Here is an 18312-nt window from a genome sequence, read left to right on the forward strand (position 1 = left end):
TATGGGAAACTATGATCCATTAACCTATCAAAAGATAAAAAAATAAAGTTTAAATGATTTGTGTGCTTTAAAATCGCAAACTTGTACATTGAATAAAGCACAAATGAGATTTATAGTACGAGTAGAGCAAATTACTTTCACACTTCTGTAACTCATCAGCTCAAAGAGCATACAACTCCCAGCCAAAGGTTTCTAATGCAATCCGTTTCAGTGAAAAGAAGTGAAACTGTGTTTGTTTTCCTTGTCATTGCTATTTACAGTGTGTTTAGTTGCCTGAGGGGAAAAAAAGACAATTACCAAAAAGGTTCTACATACACTTTTAAACACTATGGACCCAAAATGTGAGGCAATAAACTGAATCGTGATTAGTGTCCATAGACTTGGACACATGTCCCCAAGTAATTAAACTCACTGTGTTACAATCTGCTGTTCCTCATGATTTTTGATGCATCACTGTTGCTAAGATGGGGCAAACCACTCGGTGACCTTGTAAAAGCAGCAACAGTTTCATATGTAGGCAAAATGCCCCAACATAGAAAAAAAAAAAACAATGCAAAACCACCAAACATTTTTATTAAGCTTTTCCTCAGTGAAGTTTGTACATGTTTGTGAATTACTTACAAAGTAAAACATAAAAGATTTAAGAACAACATTGCCTAGGTCTTCAACATACTTCAGTGCTTAGTATGTTCTGGAAATTTTGCCATCCAGGCAGAAGTAGAAAGCAAGTGGAAAAGAAGAAATTTGGATGTTTACCCTGGCATTCCCACAGCCCTTTCTCTCACCTCTTGCCAGCCATCAAGGTTAAGTATAAAAAGTGATGTATGCACTAAGCATGCAGAAATCCAGCTTTATTGTTGGATGAGTGGGGCACTAAATGGAGATGGGTATTTAAAAAAACCAAAACCTAGCTCCTTATGTCTCCTTACATCTATTTTTAAAGATGCCCAAGTATAAATGGTTCCCTGTCAAACTTTCCTTTCAACTTGCCTGAGAAAAGGAATGCATTATTTGAGGATGCAAGCCCCAAGCTTCCACATATTACAGCATACTTCAGCTTTACCTGCTTGACCGGCCAGCTGTCTTGGTTTGAGGGACTCTGAAAACATAATTTGTCTTATTTTTCTACAAGTCACTGCTAGATACCACTACTTAGTACTTACAGTCTACTTTTGCCAAGTATATGCAAATAGGACTATTAAAACTGGCACCGTATCCAAAAGAAAGTGCTGATACCGAGGAATTGCAGCTCTTAGGGCTCAGGAGATAACAGAAAGTTCTGGCACTTCTGCAGAGCTGCAAACAATCCCTGTACTTTAGAATCATTAAAGGAGATATATTATCTATTTCAAATTGAATTCTCTGCAATCTGATGCTTGTTTAACAGCCTTGGCAATAGAAAGTGAACTGGGAGTACCAGCTCCCATGCATACAGGCAGGCCACAAGCTATCAAACTGGCAACTATGTTGGCAGCCCTCCATATATTTGATTTTATTGCCCATCTATATATATATTCGGCGATAAAATATATACATATTAGGGGGTGTGCATGTATATGTGTGTGTGTGTGTATATATATATATATATATATAGTAGGGTGTTATACATCCACACCCACCAAAAATCACTTGTCTCAGTCAGAAAACTGGCTTACTCATTCTTCACCAGACCAGGACCAGACCCTCCTCACAGGCATGATGAGACCAGATTTTTCTGACCTTTTCTAACCCCATATTCTGTGTTAGCTGGGTAGATGTGGCTGGTAACAAACAACTACTTTTTCTTGCTTCTCTGCTGTACGGTACATATGTGCATGGCTGAGGGGGAAAGGAAGAAAAAAGCCTAAGCCAGGAAATAAGCAAGACCCTTCCTCTTTAGCACCTCATCTCCAGGTATGTTGTTCAGAGGCAAGATGTATGATGTTTGAGGGGAAAAAGGTAGCAATGAGCCTGCTTTGCCTCTGACTGCCCTTTATTCAACACATTTTAGAATAAGCCCCATTTTACTTCTTAAGGTAGGTTATTTTGTTGGGTTGGCTTTCCAGTTATTCTGAATCAGACTTTTTTCCATGAATACTGCAGCTGCTTAAAAGCAATCCCAAGTAAAACAGCCTCTCCTTGGTTTCTTCTTGGGAGTTTTACATTTTGGTTAATTTTCCTTTCACCTCACCTCAGGAGACCTTCTCAGGCCTACACACACACAGACGTAAGACAGCCTCTGAAGAAACTTTGTAGTCAAGCACCAAGACTAATAAAAGCACTATTCATCTAAGTAATAGATGGAGCTTTTACGGATGAGTCAACCTATCCAGCAAAACTAGAGACATAGTTTTTGTCAATTTATACAACTCAGCAGTAAGTAAAATGACTGTATGTACACTCTAATGCAGAGGTACAAGTCAGAGTACCATTGAAAGTAATGTGCGAGAGCAAAGCTGCGGCTAAGGACTCGACCAAGTCTTCCTGTGCTAGGTGTGTTTATCATCTACCTTTGACTTTAGCCATTTGTCATTTTGGCAGCAAATCCAGAGCCTGTCAGGCCGATAAAGTATTTTACTATCTGAACTTTGCATCTTTATCAGAGCTGTGCAAACACTTACTTTACTCAGCTTTATGTTTTCCAGATTAGTTTAACATGTTTACAAAGTTTTATCGAGCTGAATTACCATTCTCAAGTGAATTAGAGATGTGACAAAAAGGTTTTGCTGTGCTACCGCATCTCTTAAAAACTGACTGCATTCGCTGATGCAGAGCGGTGGGGAAACCGGAGTTGAATGTTACCACTGCGAGCGCAATAACGGTGATAAAAATACCTTTCCCACCTGCCAGGGGATAAAACATAGGACAGCAGGAACAGCCAGGCTTTTGCCGGCAGGAAACAAGCTAGGGAGCCCGTGGGAAAGAGTGCTGGAAAAGGGGGGTACCGGGAAAACACAGACACGGCAGCGGGAACTCGCATCGGAGCGGGGCACCGTGCCGCAGCATCCTCCCCAGGCTCTTGCTGCTGCTTCTCTTCTCGGGAAGACGCGGAGGGGACGGCGCCGCTGCCCGCCGCGGGCTCCGCGCCCCGGGGCCGAGGCTGCCGGGGTCGGGGGCCGGCAGGGCGCTCCCCGCCGCCGCCCGCCGGCCCCCCGCCGCCCCGAAGGAAGAGGAAACGCCGCCCGGCCCGCAGGAAGTACCGCCGGCCCCGGCACGGCGGGGGCGGCCCGGCAGCTCCTCAGCCGCTGCGCCGCGACAGGTGGTGGCGGCGGCGAGAGGCCGCCCGGCCCCCCCCCGCCGCCGCCGCCGCCTTCGGGCCCGGCTCCGGAGGCAGCGCCCGGCCGCGGAAGGCTTCTCCGTCCCCGGCGGGGGTGAGGGAAGGGGCTCCCGCCCTCAGCGCCCGGCCACCGGGGCCGCCGCGGCGCACCTGGCCCGGCCGCCCTTACCTTGTTGAGGTGAGGGTCGCGGAGCACGTCGTAGCCCCTCTTCATGGTGGCCTGCAGGGGCCGGCCGGCGTCCCGGCTCCCGGCTGCCTTCCCTGCTTGCATGGCGAGGAGAGGCGAGGCGAGGCTCACTGCCGTCAGGTCGCTGCGGGAGCGGAGGCGAAGCGGCGGCTCCTCCTGCTGAGGTGACCGCCCGGCGGGGTGGGATGATCCTACCGGGAGGGAGGGGGCAGAGCCGCGGCAAGGCGCCGCCGCCGGGAGGGGGGTCACCGGGCCGTCGCCGCCGCTGCCGCTGAGTCACCGGCAGCTCCGTGCAGCCCGGGCGGGCGAGCCCCCAGGTGCAGCCTCGCCCGGGGGGCTTCGACCGCCCTCACGGCGCTCGAGAGAGCCCCTCCAGGTCGCCGTGTGACCGTTAGAAACGGGCGGGTCTCTCATCGCCCGCTGAGGGAAAGCGGCAGCGGCGGGTCTCCCTCGTCCTGCCGGGTTTTACACGGGACCCGGCGTTCCCCAGAGCGGGGAGCGCAACCTTAAGGCCGACAAGCATCGCGTCGCGATACAGCCCGTGGACCTGCGAGCCCGGGCGGAGGCACTCGGGCGGGACCGAACCCCCCGGACTCGGCCACAGGCAGAAGGTGGGCCTGCGCACTGTAGTAACAGCCGAGTTTCACTTTCCTTCTGCTATTAAATGACCACGAAGTACAACCTTACCGAAGGGGATGGGCTGCAGAGCCTCGTACGGTTCAGGAGCATGTGCTCGGTGTAATTAGCTTGGGTTGGGGCGGGGGGGGGGAGGCGTGTGCCAGCCTCAGCTGTGCTGGCTGGGGTTACGCCTGGTCGGGACGGAGAGTATTAAGGCAGAGCAGGTGTTAGCCAGCTTGTACCGCTATCCCGGACATTTGTTTGCAGTATGTTCTGAAATCGTTTGCATGCAACCCGTTGTGTACTGTAGGACTGTGGCTTTGTTCCTGTAAATTCATGTATGTAAGCAGAAATAATTTCCATACAGATACCATAGTCCCGCTAGAGAAGTTACACAGCTTGAGATGCATGGCTAGAAAAATAGATAGAGGGGTTTGCTCTCTGTTGTCAAGCAGCAGCAAACAGATCAAAATTTTGCAGCTCTTCTAAACTTACCTCTTCCCATTTAATCTGTAGGCCTTGTATCCATTCTATTACCTCATACTTTATAAAAAAAAAAGGCTCCCACAGAATCTGGCCTTTCCAGAATTTCCTGTTAGGTAGCTCCAAAAAGTTTATTTGGAATTAATTAACAAAGGTAAGTTGGAAGGGTTCCAAGTCTGTATTTCTGGAAACTTGATTAGCAAGACAGCAGAAAAATCCAGTAAATAAATTTCTCCCTTGCTCCGTCATCTCAGAAAGTATTATGGAAAGCAGTATTAATAAAAAGTTTTGAACAAACTTTAAACCTGGAGTCTTTGTGACTAATTATCCAGCCTTCCTGCAATTTGTCTGGATAGCTGAATATCTACCTACGCAAGTCCTGAGTATTACCTTCAGTAGGTATCAGGGATATCAGGGTAGCATTTCAGGTCTTTTTTAGTCATGATAAAGATAAAAAGCAATCTAGAGTCATGATAAAGATAAAAAGCAACATGGAAACATCCTTTTTCCTTTCTTTGTGGGTACGCTGAAACCATTCTGATAGAATGTTAACCTAAATGCAAGATTTTGCCCAAGAGAGAGTAATGCGTACTGATGTAATTTTTATCTTCATGTTGCAACACTGTCTATAAAAAAACCCCTCTGATTTATGCCAAAAGTCACTGCAATCACTATGAGTACCTGTTCTGAGGTCTGACCCCTGCTAAGGACTTGTCCTGACTCACCTCGCCCCAGTTATAAAAGGTATGTAATGAATCAGCTAATTCAGGTGAAGTTCATTTGGATTTTTTTTTCTTTGTGTAATCAGACTTCAGAAGCCATTTACTACTGTGTTTTAAGTACAAGTTTACTCCTGCCTGTCTTCCTAAAAATAGAATTTATTTCTGTTTGTTATGTTCAAACACTAATAAAAATAAAACTGTAGCTATCTGTTAGGATAAATGTCCCTGAGTTGTAAGAATGGTAACAGACCTTTTCAGCTCAAAAGGAAGACCAAAGAAAACAAGAAAAAGTGGTGTCTCCTGTCACCTGTAGAAGTCTTCCACTTGACACCTGGAACATTTTAGCATCTAACAGGATTAGCAGGGATTTATTTGTCCAAGTCTGCTGCTAGTGATTGCCTTCCTTGCTAGGGTTTATAACTTCCTGTGAATTTTGTCGTGCATTTGTATTGCCTTTGCAGAGTGTCCCTGAGCAAGATGAATTTTAGAGTGACTCTTCCTGGACCTCACAGTATTTGAACCACAAAAACAGTTCAAAATGGGCCAAAGGAGTAATATTCTGCAGTTACAGCTGCAGTCAGAGGTGGTTATTCCAAAAGAGGACTGCATTGCACAATAAAGGTGTATTACAAGAATACAAATAAAGCCTTTGTAAGTGGCCAAATTATTTTGTTACGGCTGTGTACGTGATACAGGTATTTTTGCAAGTGTTAGCCCACATTCAGATAAATGATTAGTGAGCATTGTACGTTATCAAGGTGTTTCTGACAGAAAATACAGTGTCTTTGCCCTTCTGGCAGGCGCCTAATTCTGTCTCTCGAATGGTTTATATATGTTATGCTTTTAAAACTCCTGCTCATGATTTTTCATAAGTATATATACTTATGGTTTCCTCCCATGCCCTATACTTCTTGTCTCTCTCAAACCTCCCCAGATGTGCTATGGATATATGAAAAGCTCTACTTGAAATAAATCTAGAAAAAAACACTAGAAGGAACATCTAGTGTACCTTCATATCTCAACCTAGCGTTAAAAGCCTCCAATAAATGAAACTTCACAACCTGCTTTGGCAAGCCAATAGTAAGGAGAGAGAAGTACAGGAAAGAAAATATTTCCTTGTTGCTGAAGTAGTTAATTAAGATGACTGACTCAGTTTAAATATTTAATAATGGAACTTGGGAGAAGTCCCTGTGTCACGCTATGACTTATCAGAGGATTTGGGCCCCTTCCAGCCATTGTCTGAACCACTGTTGAGTCTGGGATCTCCGTATTCTGCTGTGGCAGTGGGGAGGGTCTAGCTTCCAGGGCTACCGGTTTGGAAGAAGAGAAAGGGAACTCCTACGCCCTGATGAAAACATCCAATTAACGACTTTTTTAGGGTGGTTCTGGTATTTCATGTCTGACTTACCCCATCAAGATCCATAGTCGATCTATTACCAGCTGATGGTAAGTATCTGTTGGGTGCTCACAATGGGTCATGGTACTCCAGCCAAGACCTCGCCAGCCCTGAATCAACTGAGAGCTTTCCTTCACATGTTTGACTGATGGCAATTCCCTTTATACTTCTCAGCACAATGTTTGCTTTTTTTGCAATAGTGCAACGCCGTTAACTCATGCTGGGTTTGCAATCCGATATAACCCCGTGTCTTTTCCTGCGGGAATGCAGGCTGAATGAGTTGGCAATATCAAGGCAAACTTGGCAGAGGCACAAGGTTAGCTTCAAAAAAGGTGAATTGCTTAATGATTTTAAAGTAGAACTGAAGCCTTTTTAAAGTATCTATTACATAAACATTTTACAGTAGCTTTAGCAATCCTGACTTGTGCTTGGTAATTTGAAAATGAAGTTAATTTTTTGATCATTGGGAAGCATGGTTTTAGTTATGCTGAAGGAGAAGCAAAACCTAAACAGCATTAAGCTCTACAAGGTTATTGTTTCATTTTAATTTTGATAATTTTTTATTATCTTTGTGTTTGTAACACAAAGCTGGATTTTTTTTCAAAACATCTTACTTCAAACCGGACGACGCTCTCCTGAAGTTAGGAGAGGAATCCAACGGTAGTTTTGACATGCCCGAAGTGCCAGCGCTCCGAGGCCGCCGCCGGCCCTGCCTGTCCCTGCTCCCCCTCCCAGGGTTCCCCCCGACCCTGCCCACGGCCCAGGATCCCACTTGAGCCCCCCGGGGCCATCGGTCGCAGCAGGGCCGGGCTCCGGCTCCGCCACAGCCCCGCGGGGCCGGACCCTGACCACCCGTGGTCCGACTTCACAGCCTGGCCTCAGCTGGGTCTCCTCGCTCGGCCATCACAGAGCTGTACCCCACCCCGGTTACGCTCGCCGGGCCTGAGCCTGCTCCACCTTCCCAACCCAGCCTCAGAGCCGCCTCGGCACCGCAGCGGACCTGGGTGGGAGTTTGCTGGCGGCTGCCCTCAGCCTGCCCTCCTCCTTCACCAGGGGTGGTGGGATGAGCCCCGGCCGGTGAGACCCTGCCGTGCTGCCCCGCATGGGCACCCACCGGGTCCCCGGCCCCCGCCGCGGCCTGGCATGGCGGGCAGTTATGGAGAAGGCAGGGCCAGGCTCTCCTCACAGATGAGGGGTGCGATGCCAAGAGGCGGACGTAGCAAGGTGCGCCTGGAGAAGGTCCCGTCGGGCCTAAGCACGACATTTTCCGCCAGGAGGGTGGTAAGCACCGGCACAGGCTGCCTAGAGAGGTCGAGGAGTTTCACGCCCGGAGATTCTCAAAACTTGACAAGGCCCTGAGCGACCCAGTCTGGCTTTGAAGTTCGGCTTGTTTTGAACAGGAGGTTGGGCCAGATGAACTTCAGAGGCCCTTTCCAGTCTGGACTCTGATGTGATTCTGTGGGCAGCACGCTGCTGAGAATGACAAATTCTCTGAACGTGCAGGCGTTTCTACAGTAATTTCATCACGGCCACAAAAGGCTGTTCCTCCTCGTGAATCCACCAGCTTTCTGTGATCTCGCTCCTCTATTTCTGTCTCTTTTTATACTTAGGCACACATCTGTTTGGCCAGGGGGATTTTTACCCAGAACTGTCTTCGTACCACTCACACTTGACCCCTTTCTTGCAAGGGTGTTATCCTATATGCCTTAAATCCAATTAAACTGTTTAATTTCAACAACTGGTGGTAAATATCTTAAGACTCCACAATTTTGGAATCCAATGCAGGGTTCGTAGAAATACTAAAATTATTTCAGTATAACATATCGATAATAAATATATAAATATAATAAGACAGTAAAAATGCCTGTTGCAATTTTCGTTAGTTGTCATTGCATAGTCCAGGCATTGCAGGAAAAAAGCCATACCTGGCCAACACGTGTTGTTGGATGTGTTGAATTCACTGTGAGAGAATATCCACACATACATGATACCATTAGCAACTTCCATCAGCTCTCAAGACAGCTGTAAACTAGGGAGAGACACGTAGAAGTAGGCGCATGCTTATACAGCCATTCATTTGTGCTGCACAGTATGCCTGGGGTAGAATGAGAATTTAATTCTCGCACATCCTAGTGTTACTGTTTTGACTTGTAGACCATGTCCTTCTTATTATAGTAAGTCTAGCACAAGGCAAATAAAATATATATGCTACAGAGCAGCATGTTCTCAAAAGATATTCTGGCCCAATTTATGATTCAAGGAGATTAATAATTCTCAAAGTAAGCATTCAAACATTTTTCAGTATTTGTCCAAATAGTGCAGAGTTCCTTAAGAATTTTCCCATTTCTACCCCCCAAAAAATAATTTCAAACTTTAGAGGCCTAACTATTCACTGCTTTAGTTGTCGCTTAATCACACAAGAACAGATCTAATGTGAGCAGTAATAGATTGCAAAGGTGATCTAAAATGCTTGTATTTTGAATATATAAACACTCTGGAGTGACTTAAATGACCTACATAAAGTGTGGAAAATCACATTCCTTCTCTTCAAACGATACAAAACGCTTGAAGCAAATCTTCCTTGAAATATCCTTTTAAAATTAATTTCCTGAATTGGCTGGTGATGAGGAATGTTAAATATTTCTAGATTCCCAAGCCTGCTTATCTGAAAGATATGAAATCTTGATAGTGCTATCTTTTCATCACTAATGCAAATGCCTTCATTTAACACCACACATAGTTTTAGAACTTTAGAGGTACACACATATTTCCATCTCAGCTATTTTGGAGATAATATGTGGAAGAATGTTTCAGATTACTAGAATTAAAATTTTTTAGACTGTTTGGTTAAGTGTCCCAGAACAAATTTTTCTTGGCTTCATGTTAGCTGTGCTAACAATGAATTTGGAGCTGAAGATTATTCAATGTCAAGATGAAATTACTATGACTTTATGGTATGAGTTGTATCTTAATACTGGGAGTTCACTGTCTTGCTAGGAATAATAGGAATTAGAAAAAGGTCCCAAACAGCATTTTTACTTAAATTACTCTATCAGATGTATGCTCCAGCAATAAGAGTGGTAACTCTGCAAGACTCCTTCCATTGTTTATAAAAATGGGGGGAATTCTTTCAGCTCTGCCAATTACAGACATAATTCCAAACAACTTCAGCACCTTTAGGATAATTTTGGAATAGTATTAGCGAGTGCACTTCCATTGTTTGCTTCCATGGTTATGTCTGGCACAGTAATTTTAACGGTTTAGCAACTGACAAAGCATGCTCAGAAATTTTCCTCTTTTAACTACTTCCTCTCCTATACAAGGGCAGATGATTTGGGGGGCCTGTGAAGGGCTTTTTCTTTTCCACATGCTAATTACCATAAATATTTTAGAGATTGTCCCACAAACTCCATTTTGTTCTCCAAATCATTAGCAATGTTAAAAACAAACCTTCTAACAAAAATGTTGGCAGAGGCTCAAACGTGATTCCTAGTTCACCAGAAACCCTTCCTTATGCAAAGGAAGCTGTGTGGGGTCCATTACAGGCAGTTCGCTTGCCAAAGCGCAGGAGGTTTAGCACGTGAGATTCCAGCCGTGCTTAGGTTTTTTATGTACAAATCATTTAGACAAGACCAATTAAAAGTTAAAATCAGCTAAACCAGCAGGGAAGAAGAATAAGGCAAAAGTTTTTGAGATAATGAATTGCTACCACTCTGCTTTAACAGGAGTCTGTAGAATCATGGACATTGATGGCTATGATGCCTGGTTTGTAAATATCTGTAAAAGGCCTAGAGGGCTTCAGCATGAGTACAAAACATATGGGAAAAGTAATATTGTTTATCATTTTGCCAAGCTTAGCACCTAAAAGAGAACACTTGGGTAAGGGCTCATGAGTAGTCCCCAGAGATGATTCTTTTCAGTTCACACTTCACTAGAGGATAAAGAAGAGCATCTCTCTGCAACCACTTTTGAGGTCATTCTCAATCTCGTGATTACTCAGGTAGTAGCAGTCAATGTCCCATGAATTTATTCACTGATAGATCTGTTCACCTTGTCATCCAAAGAGCCATTCTATACAGCTCTACAGACGCCCTCGGAAGTCTGGATACTATAACTTTTATGCAGTGGTTATGCATACCCTAAATTCTTAATATGGAGCTAGCAAGCATCTAGCAAAGTTAAACAAAGCTGTATTCCTACACAGCTAACAATAACTTCCCATACCAAAAATCCAAAAGGATGCTGTATTTCTAAGACAATATTTTGAAGATGAGCTAACCAGGACATTTTGAGTTTTGACAATATTTTCCAAATAGCATTATGTCCTTTTACAATGTTAAGATTATTTCTTCTGCAACTTAATTTGCAAAAATGCCTAATATTATTTTCTGTCATGTCAAAGAAAGGAAAATAACAGAGACTTTGTTTAAGCAGCAAATTTTCTGACTTAAAGTGGTCATGCACAAGATAATTCACCATTACTGTGGATTTTCAGTTACAGGACAATGATGACAGGGTTTCAGAAATAATGTGGCGTTGTTGCCTGTGCATAGCAATTAGTTAGTGGCCTAGTTCAGATGAGAGTTTCAGTGTTTTATAAAATGTCCAAAGAATAGCTGTCCCAGTTAACATAATTAACTGCAAGGGACAGTTGAAGGGCACAGTTTATTTATTTCAGGAAATGTTACTCAAAAATTAAATAAATTTAGGCTATAAACAAGCTCTAGGGAGAAATATGAGTAAATGGGAAATTCTAGGTAGAGAACATGGAGTGGACTGATAAAAACATTGCTATACAGCACTAGATACCTTACCTGGTAAATAATCAGATGTCTTCTCACTTAAGTTTGTGAGCTGTGTTATTGATTCATACTTGCAAGAAGGAAGAAGAGATTTCCTGAAGAAAAACATTACTCAAAATGTGTTTAAGAGTGTTTATGTACAATAAAAATTAAAAAAAAAAAATTAAAAATCCCTAAAATGGTTTAATCCTAACAGGAGAGAACAGTATGTCTAAGTCAAGCTACACACCAGTACTTGTTACTCTAGCCTACCATTACGGCTTGTAGAGTCCTCATAATTCTTTAAGGAATGTTCACACCATGGATTTCCCATATGTCATTACCCCAGATCTCTAAATCTCCATTAAAAACATAATGTTGTTTATTTTCAGGAAATCCCACCTCTATATAGCCCTGCAGTCTGTGCTGCAACATGCCTCAAAAGGAAGACACTGCTAGAGGAAAAAGAACAGCGGAAGTACTGCTGAAACAGTGCCTCTAAGAGTACCCTTTAAGCTCCCACACCATTATATGCCAACATTAAAGAATCTTACTATCCTCCATCACTCTGTGCTGCCAGAATGTGAGCACAGAAAGCATCTTTTCATGATTAACTGCCTGGGCTCAGCCTAGCTGGGACTGTAATACCAAGTCTACAGCCACAGAACCACAACATGCAAAACCACTTGTAATTAACCTTGCATAGGTGTAGGGCTCAGTGTGCCACAATCATACGGACAATATTAACCACAGTGATCAGTATCCAGATTATTCTGTGGGCAGTGAAATCTTGCATACGGTTTGTATAATGCACAAGAGTAAACTATGAGAACTGTCATACTTGGTCTGATTAAAGGGCCATCTATCACAATATCCTGTTTTTAAGAGCAACAGGTAGTGGTTTCTTTGGGAAAGATCGTAAGAAACATGGCATCCCCTCTCCGTTCATGGCAATAACTTGCAGGGACTAGGGACTTCCTGAGCCAGAGTTTAATAGGCATGGATTTTGTCTGATTCTTTTTTGAACCCCTGTGCTTTGGTTTATACAATATCCTGGTGAGATAATTCATAATTAACAATGTATTGTTTCAAAATGTATGGTGGGGTGTGTTCTTAGCTCTCATCTGATAATTTTGTTGGATGATCCCTACTTTTACAGTATGAGAAATTATAAATAATCATTACCTATTTATACTCTTCACAACCATCAAAGTATATAGAACTGTGTTTGCAGTAGTTTCTTTTCCAAACTGAAGTCTTAAACTATTTAAATCTTTCTTTTGTACCTCAGCCCACTCTCTATACTTTTTCTAGTTTTTGCTAAAATTCTCTGGAGTTGAGGTGAGCACTGATGCAGACAGTGTCCAAGATGCAAGTGTACTACGTGTGACTTTATACAACATCACGGTCATAGTCTGTCTTTCGTTTTCAGCTTCTGTGTCTAAATAGTTTCTGAAACTGTATTCACTTTTTTTTACTGCCTCTAAAATTCTGTGCCAGTTTTCAGAGAATTATCTACAATGACTCAGTGGCCTCTTTCCTAAGTGGTCTGAAGTAAACTAGAGTAATGCATTGTTTGTGTGTAATATTTGGATTAAATATAATCTGCCGCTTTGTTACCCACTCACTTGGTATTGCAAGGACTTTTGAAACTGCATTGCACTCCGCCTCTCTCCTGCAGCTGTGAGTGTACAGTCAGGCTTTCTTTTGCCAAGCTCTCTGACATAAGGACATAGTTTCATGAGTCAGAAAAGACAAGACTTTCTCAAAATCCTGGTATCATGCATCTTTCCTGTAGTTCTTGGAATGGTTCTCATGAACTTGCCCTGATGGTGAACAAATGCTGCAGGTGACATTATTTGTGGTAACTGGACTACGGGTACAAGTATTATCCTTGTTCCCTACAAAGTGTAAGCTTCTCATTTGCTGAAAGCCAGAACTTGTCCTATTTCTGATGCCCGTAATCTTTGGTGAAAGAACAAAACCTCCATTGCCGCAACTGTTTTAATGGTTAATTGGCCAACACTAATCAGGATTGCAGGAGACGTATACAGTTTGCACGTAGCTATACTTTGGAGCACAGTGGCAACTTACCTCTGCACCAATCAGCTGCTCAGACACTTATGAATCAACTAGTCATTTAAAGTCAGCATAACAGCGATCCTACAGTATTATGCTAATTCTGTTCTATCAGCAGCACTGGTCTACAGAGGGGCGGTTATGAATTTATTGCAACTATCCAGCGTGCCATGAAGAAATAGTCATCATTTTCAAGCCCTGTATGCTGTGGTCTTACTAGGTGCTTATTCCACTGTAAATTTATAAGCAGGAATAGATCACAACCGTTTACTAGTTTATACCCTAGTAGAAATTGAAAGAAGCAAATAGAAAACTGAACATGAAGTGTTTTGACAAGTGCTTTCAAATACATCTGCATGAAGGATAAGGAAAGGCAACAGACTTCTTGCAATGCAGACTGGTCCCAAAGCAAGTCCAGTCAGTGTGGCACAATAAATGTGGGCTATGTCCCCAGAAATCATAGTGTAGCTGAGGTGCCATGGGTATAAGGTTTATTATGTACTTATCCTTGGTTATACAGAATCCAGGTGGTGGATTTGGACATGAGGAAACCAAAAAGGGATATAGGTGGAATATAACATGTTAAAGAGAAATGTCAGTATGCTTTATCACGTGAAATAGTGCTGCTCCATTATAAGGTGACAGATCTTTGCTCCTAAAACAGGCACCTAAACAGTGGTGGGCTTTTTTTCCCTTTTGTTACCAGAATAACTGTTAATAAAAATAATTAAATACTTCCAGTGCTAGAGTCCCCCAATTTATTTTTTTTTTTCACTGTATGATGTAGATACAACATCAGCTAGTGAAATTTAGGTGGACTGGAAAGGAGTTTTGCAGAAGGCAGGAGGTCATGGTCCATGCAGTGCATCCATAAAATAGATAACTGAGTAAAATAGATAACTGAGTAGGCAGCATCTTTCTTTGTAATTCTTATTTTTGTATCTACCTGTAGATTTTCCCTTGTAATGAAGTTATACTACATACTTGCTTTGACTTCTCTGGTTGTGTGTGCCTCAAAACTGAGCTGATTTGATTTCTTTCCTGCTAGAAATATATTTATTCCAACTGAGTCAGAATCCAGTGTGTGTTTTAGACCTGGATCCCCAAAGGAATTGTTCGTTCTAAGAATCAGCTATGTGGGATGTGCAGTGAGTCCAGATTTGGGGCTTTGAACAAATTGTTCAACTGAAGGAGGGATGGTAACTTTCCTGTATTATGAGGTGTTGATTCTAACTTGTCTTTAAATTGTACCTCAATTCAAAAGGTATAAAGTGGTTGCTCTCAGGCCAGATGTTGGCATGTTCAGTTTTAGCTATAAGGACATTTTATGGCTGAGTCAGGAACAGAAGCTGTCAGAAACGTGATCTCTATCTCAGAAGAGCACCACTATAATTACTGTGTCCTAATGAGCATGACAGTGCAAAGATACAATGAGAGTGCATGTTTTAGTAACATGTAGCCTTTGCACAACATTTAATCTCCAAACTATTTTGTAAAGACCGCGTGAATAATCTTCATGTCACCTATCTGGAAACATGTAGCTGCACTTTTTAACTATCATTTTGTGAAACACTGTACTGAGTAAGTAAGTGCCCATCATACAAAGTGCTGAGTACCCTGAATCTCTTTTGCTTTCCAGCATGAGCCTATGGCTTTTCTAGAATTGTTCCTTTAAATGATTTAGCAGCTTTCATAGGGAATATTTTAATGACTATTCAGTTATTATTTTATTTTCTGTGGCACGTAGGACCCTGATCTAAAGTCAGGATGTGCTAGTGTATACTAAAAGACATACTCCCTGCCTCCTTGAGTTTTAAAACTGAGGTCCTGGTCCAGCAAACATTTGTGTGAGTATGATATTTTTATATGCGTGAGAGGTTCCCATTAAACTTCTACTGGGAAAAATTCACAGAAAGACCACACCTGTTGAGCTTCAGCCTTCTGGCAAGTGCACTATAGAGGCCTAATGGGAATTCACATAGAAGAAAGGTTGCCTGCATTTAAAAAGGGTGTGAACCTTCCAAGCTCTCAGGGTATGTGCAAGATTATATTTGGATAACCCAACAGCTATGCATATGAATTGTCAGGGAAAATTAATGAATGGTGCATGTGCAGTATATCAAACATCTTGGTGTCTCAACCAATATTTGCATATGCACCAAAGTGCACATTCCTTACTGAGGGTTATATACAATGAGACATGTTTAAAGTTTAGAAAGCAACATTATTTGAATGTATCTGAATGCAGAAACCAGTGACTCACTTTCTTTAATAACCAGGAAGCACTTTTCGTGTTCAGTCATGGATTTCTAAGAATCTTTACTAAAGAAAGTAAAGGGGTTTGTGATCAAGCAATCCTGAGACAGTTCATACTAGAATTTAATTTTGAAGTTTAAAAGAAATAAAATGGAAGTACTATATCAGTCATGGCTTCTGTTTCTAATTTGCTTCCCTTGGCCACATTTTTTTTCATGGAACCTACTGTAATGTATTTTTAAGAAGCTATGTCATGTTTTCTATATGAAAAACACTATGAATGAATTATATATCCTTTATCTTGTCCATGGAGCCCATGCTACAACTGTAAATCTCACATTTCTTCTTTATTATTTATTTTTCATGACTGATATTAATGTCTTCTTACTGGCTTTGGCATGGTATGTATTATTTATGTCCTAAAGTTGTTTGCACTTGTCTCAGTCAGACCTGAACACTCTACAGCTCTTGCCAGTCTTGCAGTGGCTCTCAGTCCTCCCTTTCCCTTCCCACCCCAAGTTCCTTAATAGGTCTGTTATTTCATTTGGGGTTAAGGTACAGCATGTCTCACAGGTTTAGCTTCTGAATCTTCTCCTTTACACCTACAGGTGGCATTCATAACAATTTGTAGCGTGATGAGCCTTCACTGTAGTTTCTAAAAATTTGTTTGATATCTCAAAATAATTTCTCTCAAATGGCAATCCAGGTTCCTGGGGACCATGGGTTTAATTCAAGATATATCAAAAAGACTCTGCATGAAGTGAAGACTTTAAATCTGCCTTTATATTCAGCATTTTTTTTCCCCTGTTAACTGAACCACCTATTGTAACAGCCTGCTCATTTCTAAGAGGCATCCTAGAGCATCCCATCTCCTGCAGAGGCTGCCTCACTACAAACTCCCTCCTGAGAGGTGCTGAGAGCTCTGGTCCTCATTCCTCAAAGTCTTTAGATACTTAGCTGCTGGACTAAGCTCAGTGTCTGACACTTTTCAGGATAAAGCTTTGCTCCAAGAAGGATCATTTGTTCTTTGCTCCTGTCAGAGGATGGGTCCTAAATAAAGGAGTTATTTAATCTATTCTTCCTGGTTTGGTTGTCTGGTAGGAGAGAGACTGTTATGCTAGACTGGAGGACCCTAAAATTAGCTCAATTTACAATATCCCATCTGCTTTGCTATGTAATTATGCTAAGATTATGATAAGCTCTATATATCTGTGTAAAAGTTAATAATAAAAAGAAATTAATAGCTAAAATAATCTAAGACATTTTAACTTTATTATTATTTCATCAGGCAATAATGAACTGGGAATTTGGCCCAGTATACTAAAAGCTTAGCTAATAAATCCTGCATTATTTTTTAATTAAGAACATAGAAGTACATGGACTGCACAGAAAACCAGTGAAAAAATTAATTCATGTGTATGGTTACTAGCATAACAATAAAAAGCAAACCTTTTCTTGGAAGATAGTACAACTTTGAGTTAGGACTTGCACAGCAACGTAATCCATGAGCTAAGAGGAGAATGACAAACAATTTCAAATGTATGGGGGTATGTTCTTCAGGAAAGGAAAAGTTTTGGATCATCTAACTGGCACTCATATTTACAATGCATTTTAGTGTGAAAAAGGTAAATAAATTTAAAATGTGGCCTTCTTTTTTTAAACATTAAGATATAAGGGCCCCCGTTAGATAATACATAAGGCTTGCCTCACTTCAACCAAGTGAAGTAAAGGTTTAAAGCCTGAGCCATTTCAGGCTAGCTGCGAAGAGGAAGAGGAGACTCTTATCTGTGCTCCGCTCTCCTCTGGAGTCAGGATCTCTAAATGCTTTCTTAAGGAGAATGAGAAAACCTCGGCTTTCACTCCAGCACCTGTTGCATTATTGTTGCTGCTCTCAAGAGAATGAATTTATTCTCCACAGCCATGCCATCTTGTAAATTGTTACTACAAGACAAACCACTGATATCCTTTCTCAGGCCCCAAGAGAAGCAGTGAATGTTACCTCCTGTTGATAACATCTAGAAGTGATCTATTTTTGTAAATAGACACTTATATACTGAATAAGGATGGACACAAAGCAGTGTGCAGTAGATACACCGACTGCAGTCACTAAAGCCATGGTTTGATGTGCAGTGGTGCCACCCCGAGTCGCTCACTTCCACAGCACCTCTGTGCTGCTCTAGCTGTTTGTAGAGGCGACACAGTGAAGTGGATCAGCAGCTCAATTGGATTAAAATTAACTATTTTCCGCTGTTTTTTCGCTAACTGAAGTAATTATCTGCACTTTGCATGACCCACATAGATCTATATACCAGCACGTGGAAGTGAGGCAAAAAGGCTGGGGAGGCAATGCCAGCAATAACTTGATTTGGTAGTGGCACTGAAAAACTGCGTGATATACCTGTCCCCCAGTTACCAGTGGAAATCTGTGAATTTGTTTTCAGTGTAAATGGAAGACAAATATTAAAAAGACCCTTTCTAGGTAGAAGAGCTTTGTAGTTAAGAGTCACTCAGGAAATGACTTGACCTTCCGCCAG

General features: G+C 42.2%; 1 protein-coding gene and 1 long non-coding RNA gene across 3 annotated transcripts in view; one reads left to right on the forward strand and one right to left on the reverse strand.

The window, feature by feature from the left end:
* ME1 (malic enzyme 1) overlaps nucleotides 1-3841 on the reverse strand; it is a 187444-nt gene extending 183603 nt beyond the window's left edge. The window contains exon 1 of one of the 2 annotated variants that reach the window (XM_069804758.1): nucleotides 3426-3841. In XM_069804758.1, the coding sequence (XP_069660859.1) occupies nucleotides 3426-3527 (102 nt within the window). In that variant the 5' untranslated portion in view covers nucleotides 3528-3841. Of the gene's footprint in view, nucleotides 1-2972; nucleotides 3070-3425 lie in introns of those variants that run through there. The other variant, XM_069804759.1, reaches the window with a different exon arrangement.
* On the forward strand, nucleotides 3486-6153 carry LOC138689543 (uncharacterized). Its single transcript, XR_011328396.1, has 3 exons — nucleotides 3486-3607; nucleotides 5204-5288; nucleotides 5728-6153. It is a non-coding gene; the product is annotated as an uncharacterized lncRNA (long non-coding RNA).
* Nucleotides 6154-18312: the final 12159 nt, after the last annotated feature.

Source organism: Haliaeetus albicilla, chromosome 17 (assembly GCF_947461875.1).
Source record: "Haliaeetus albicilla chromosome 17, bHalAlb1.1, whole genome shotgun sequence".
Classification (NCBI taxonomy): domain Eukaryota; kingdom Metazoa; phylum Chordata; class Aves; order Accipitriformes; family Accipitridae; genus Haliaeetus; species Haliaeetus albicilla.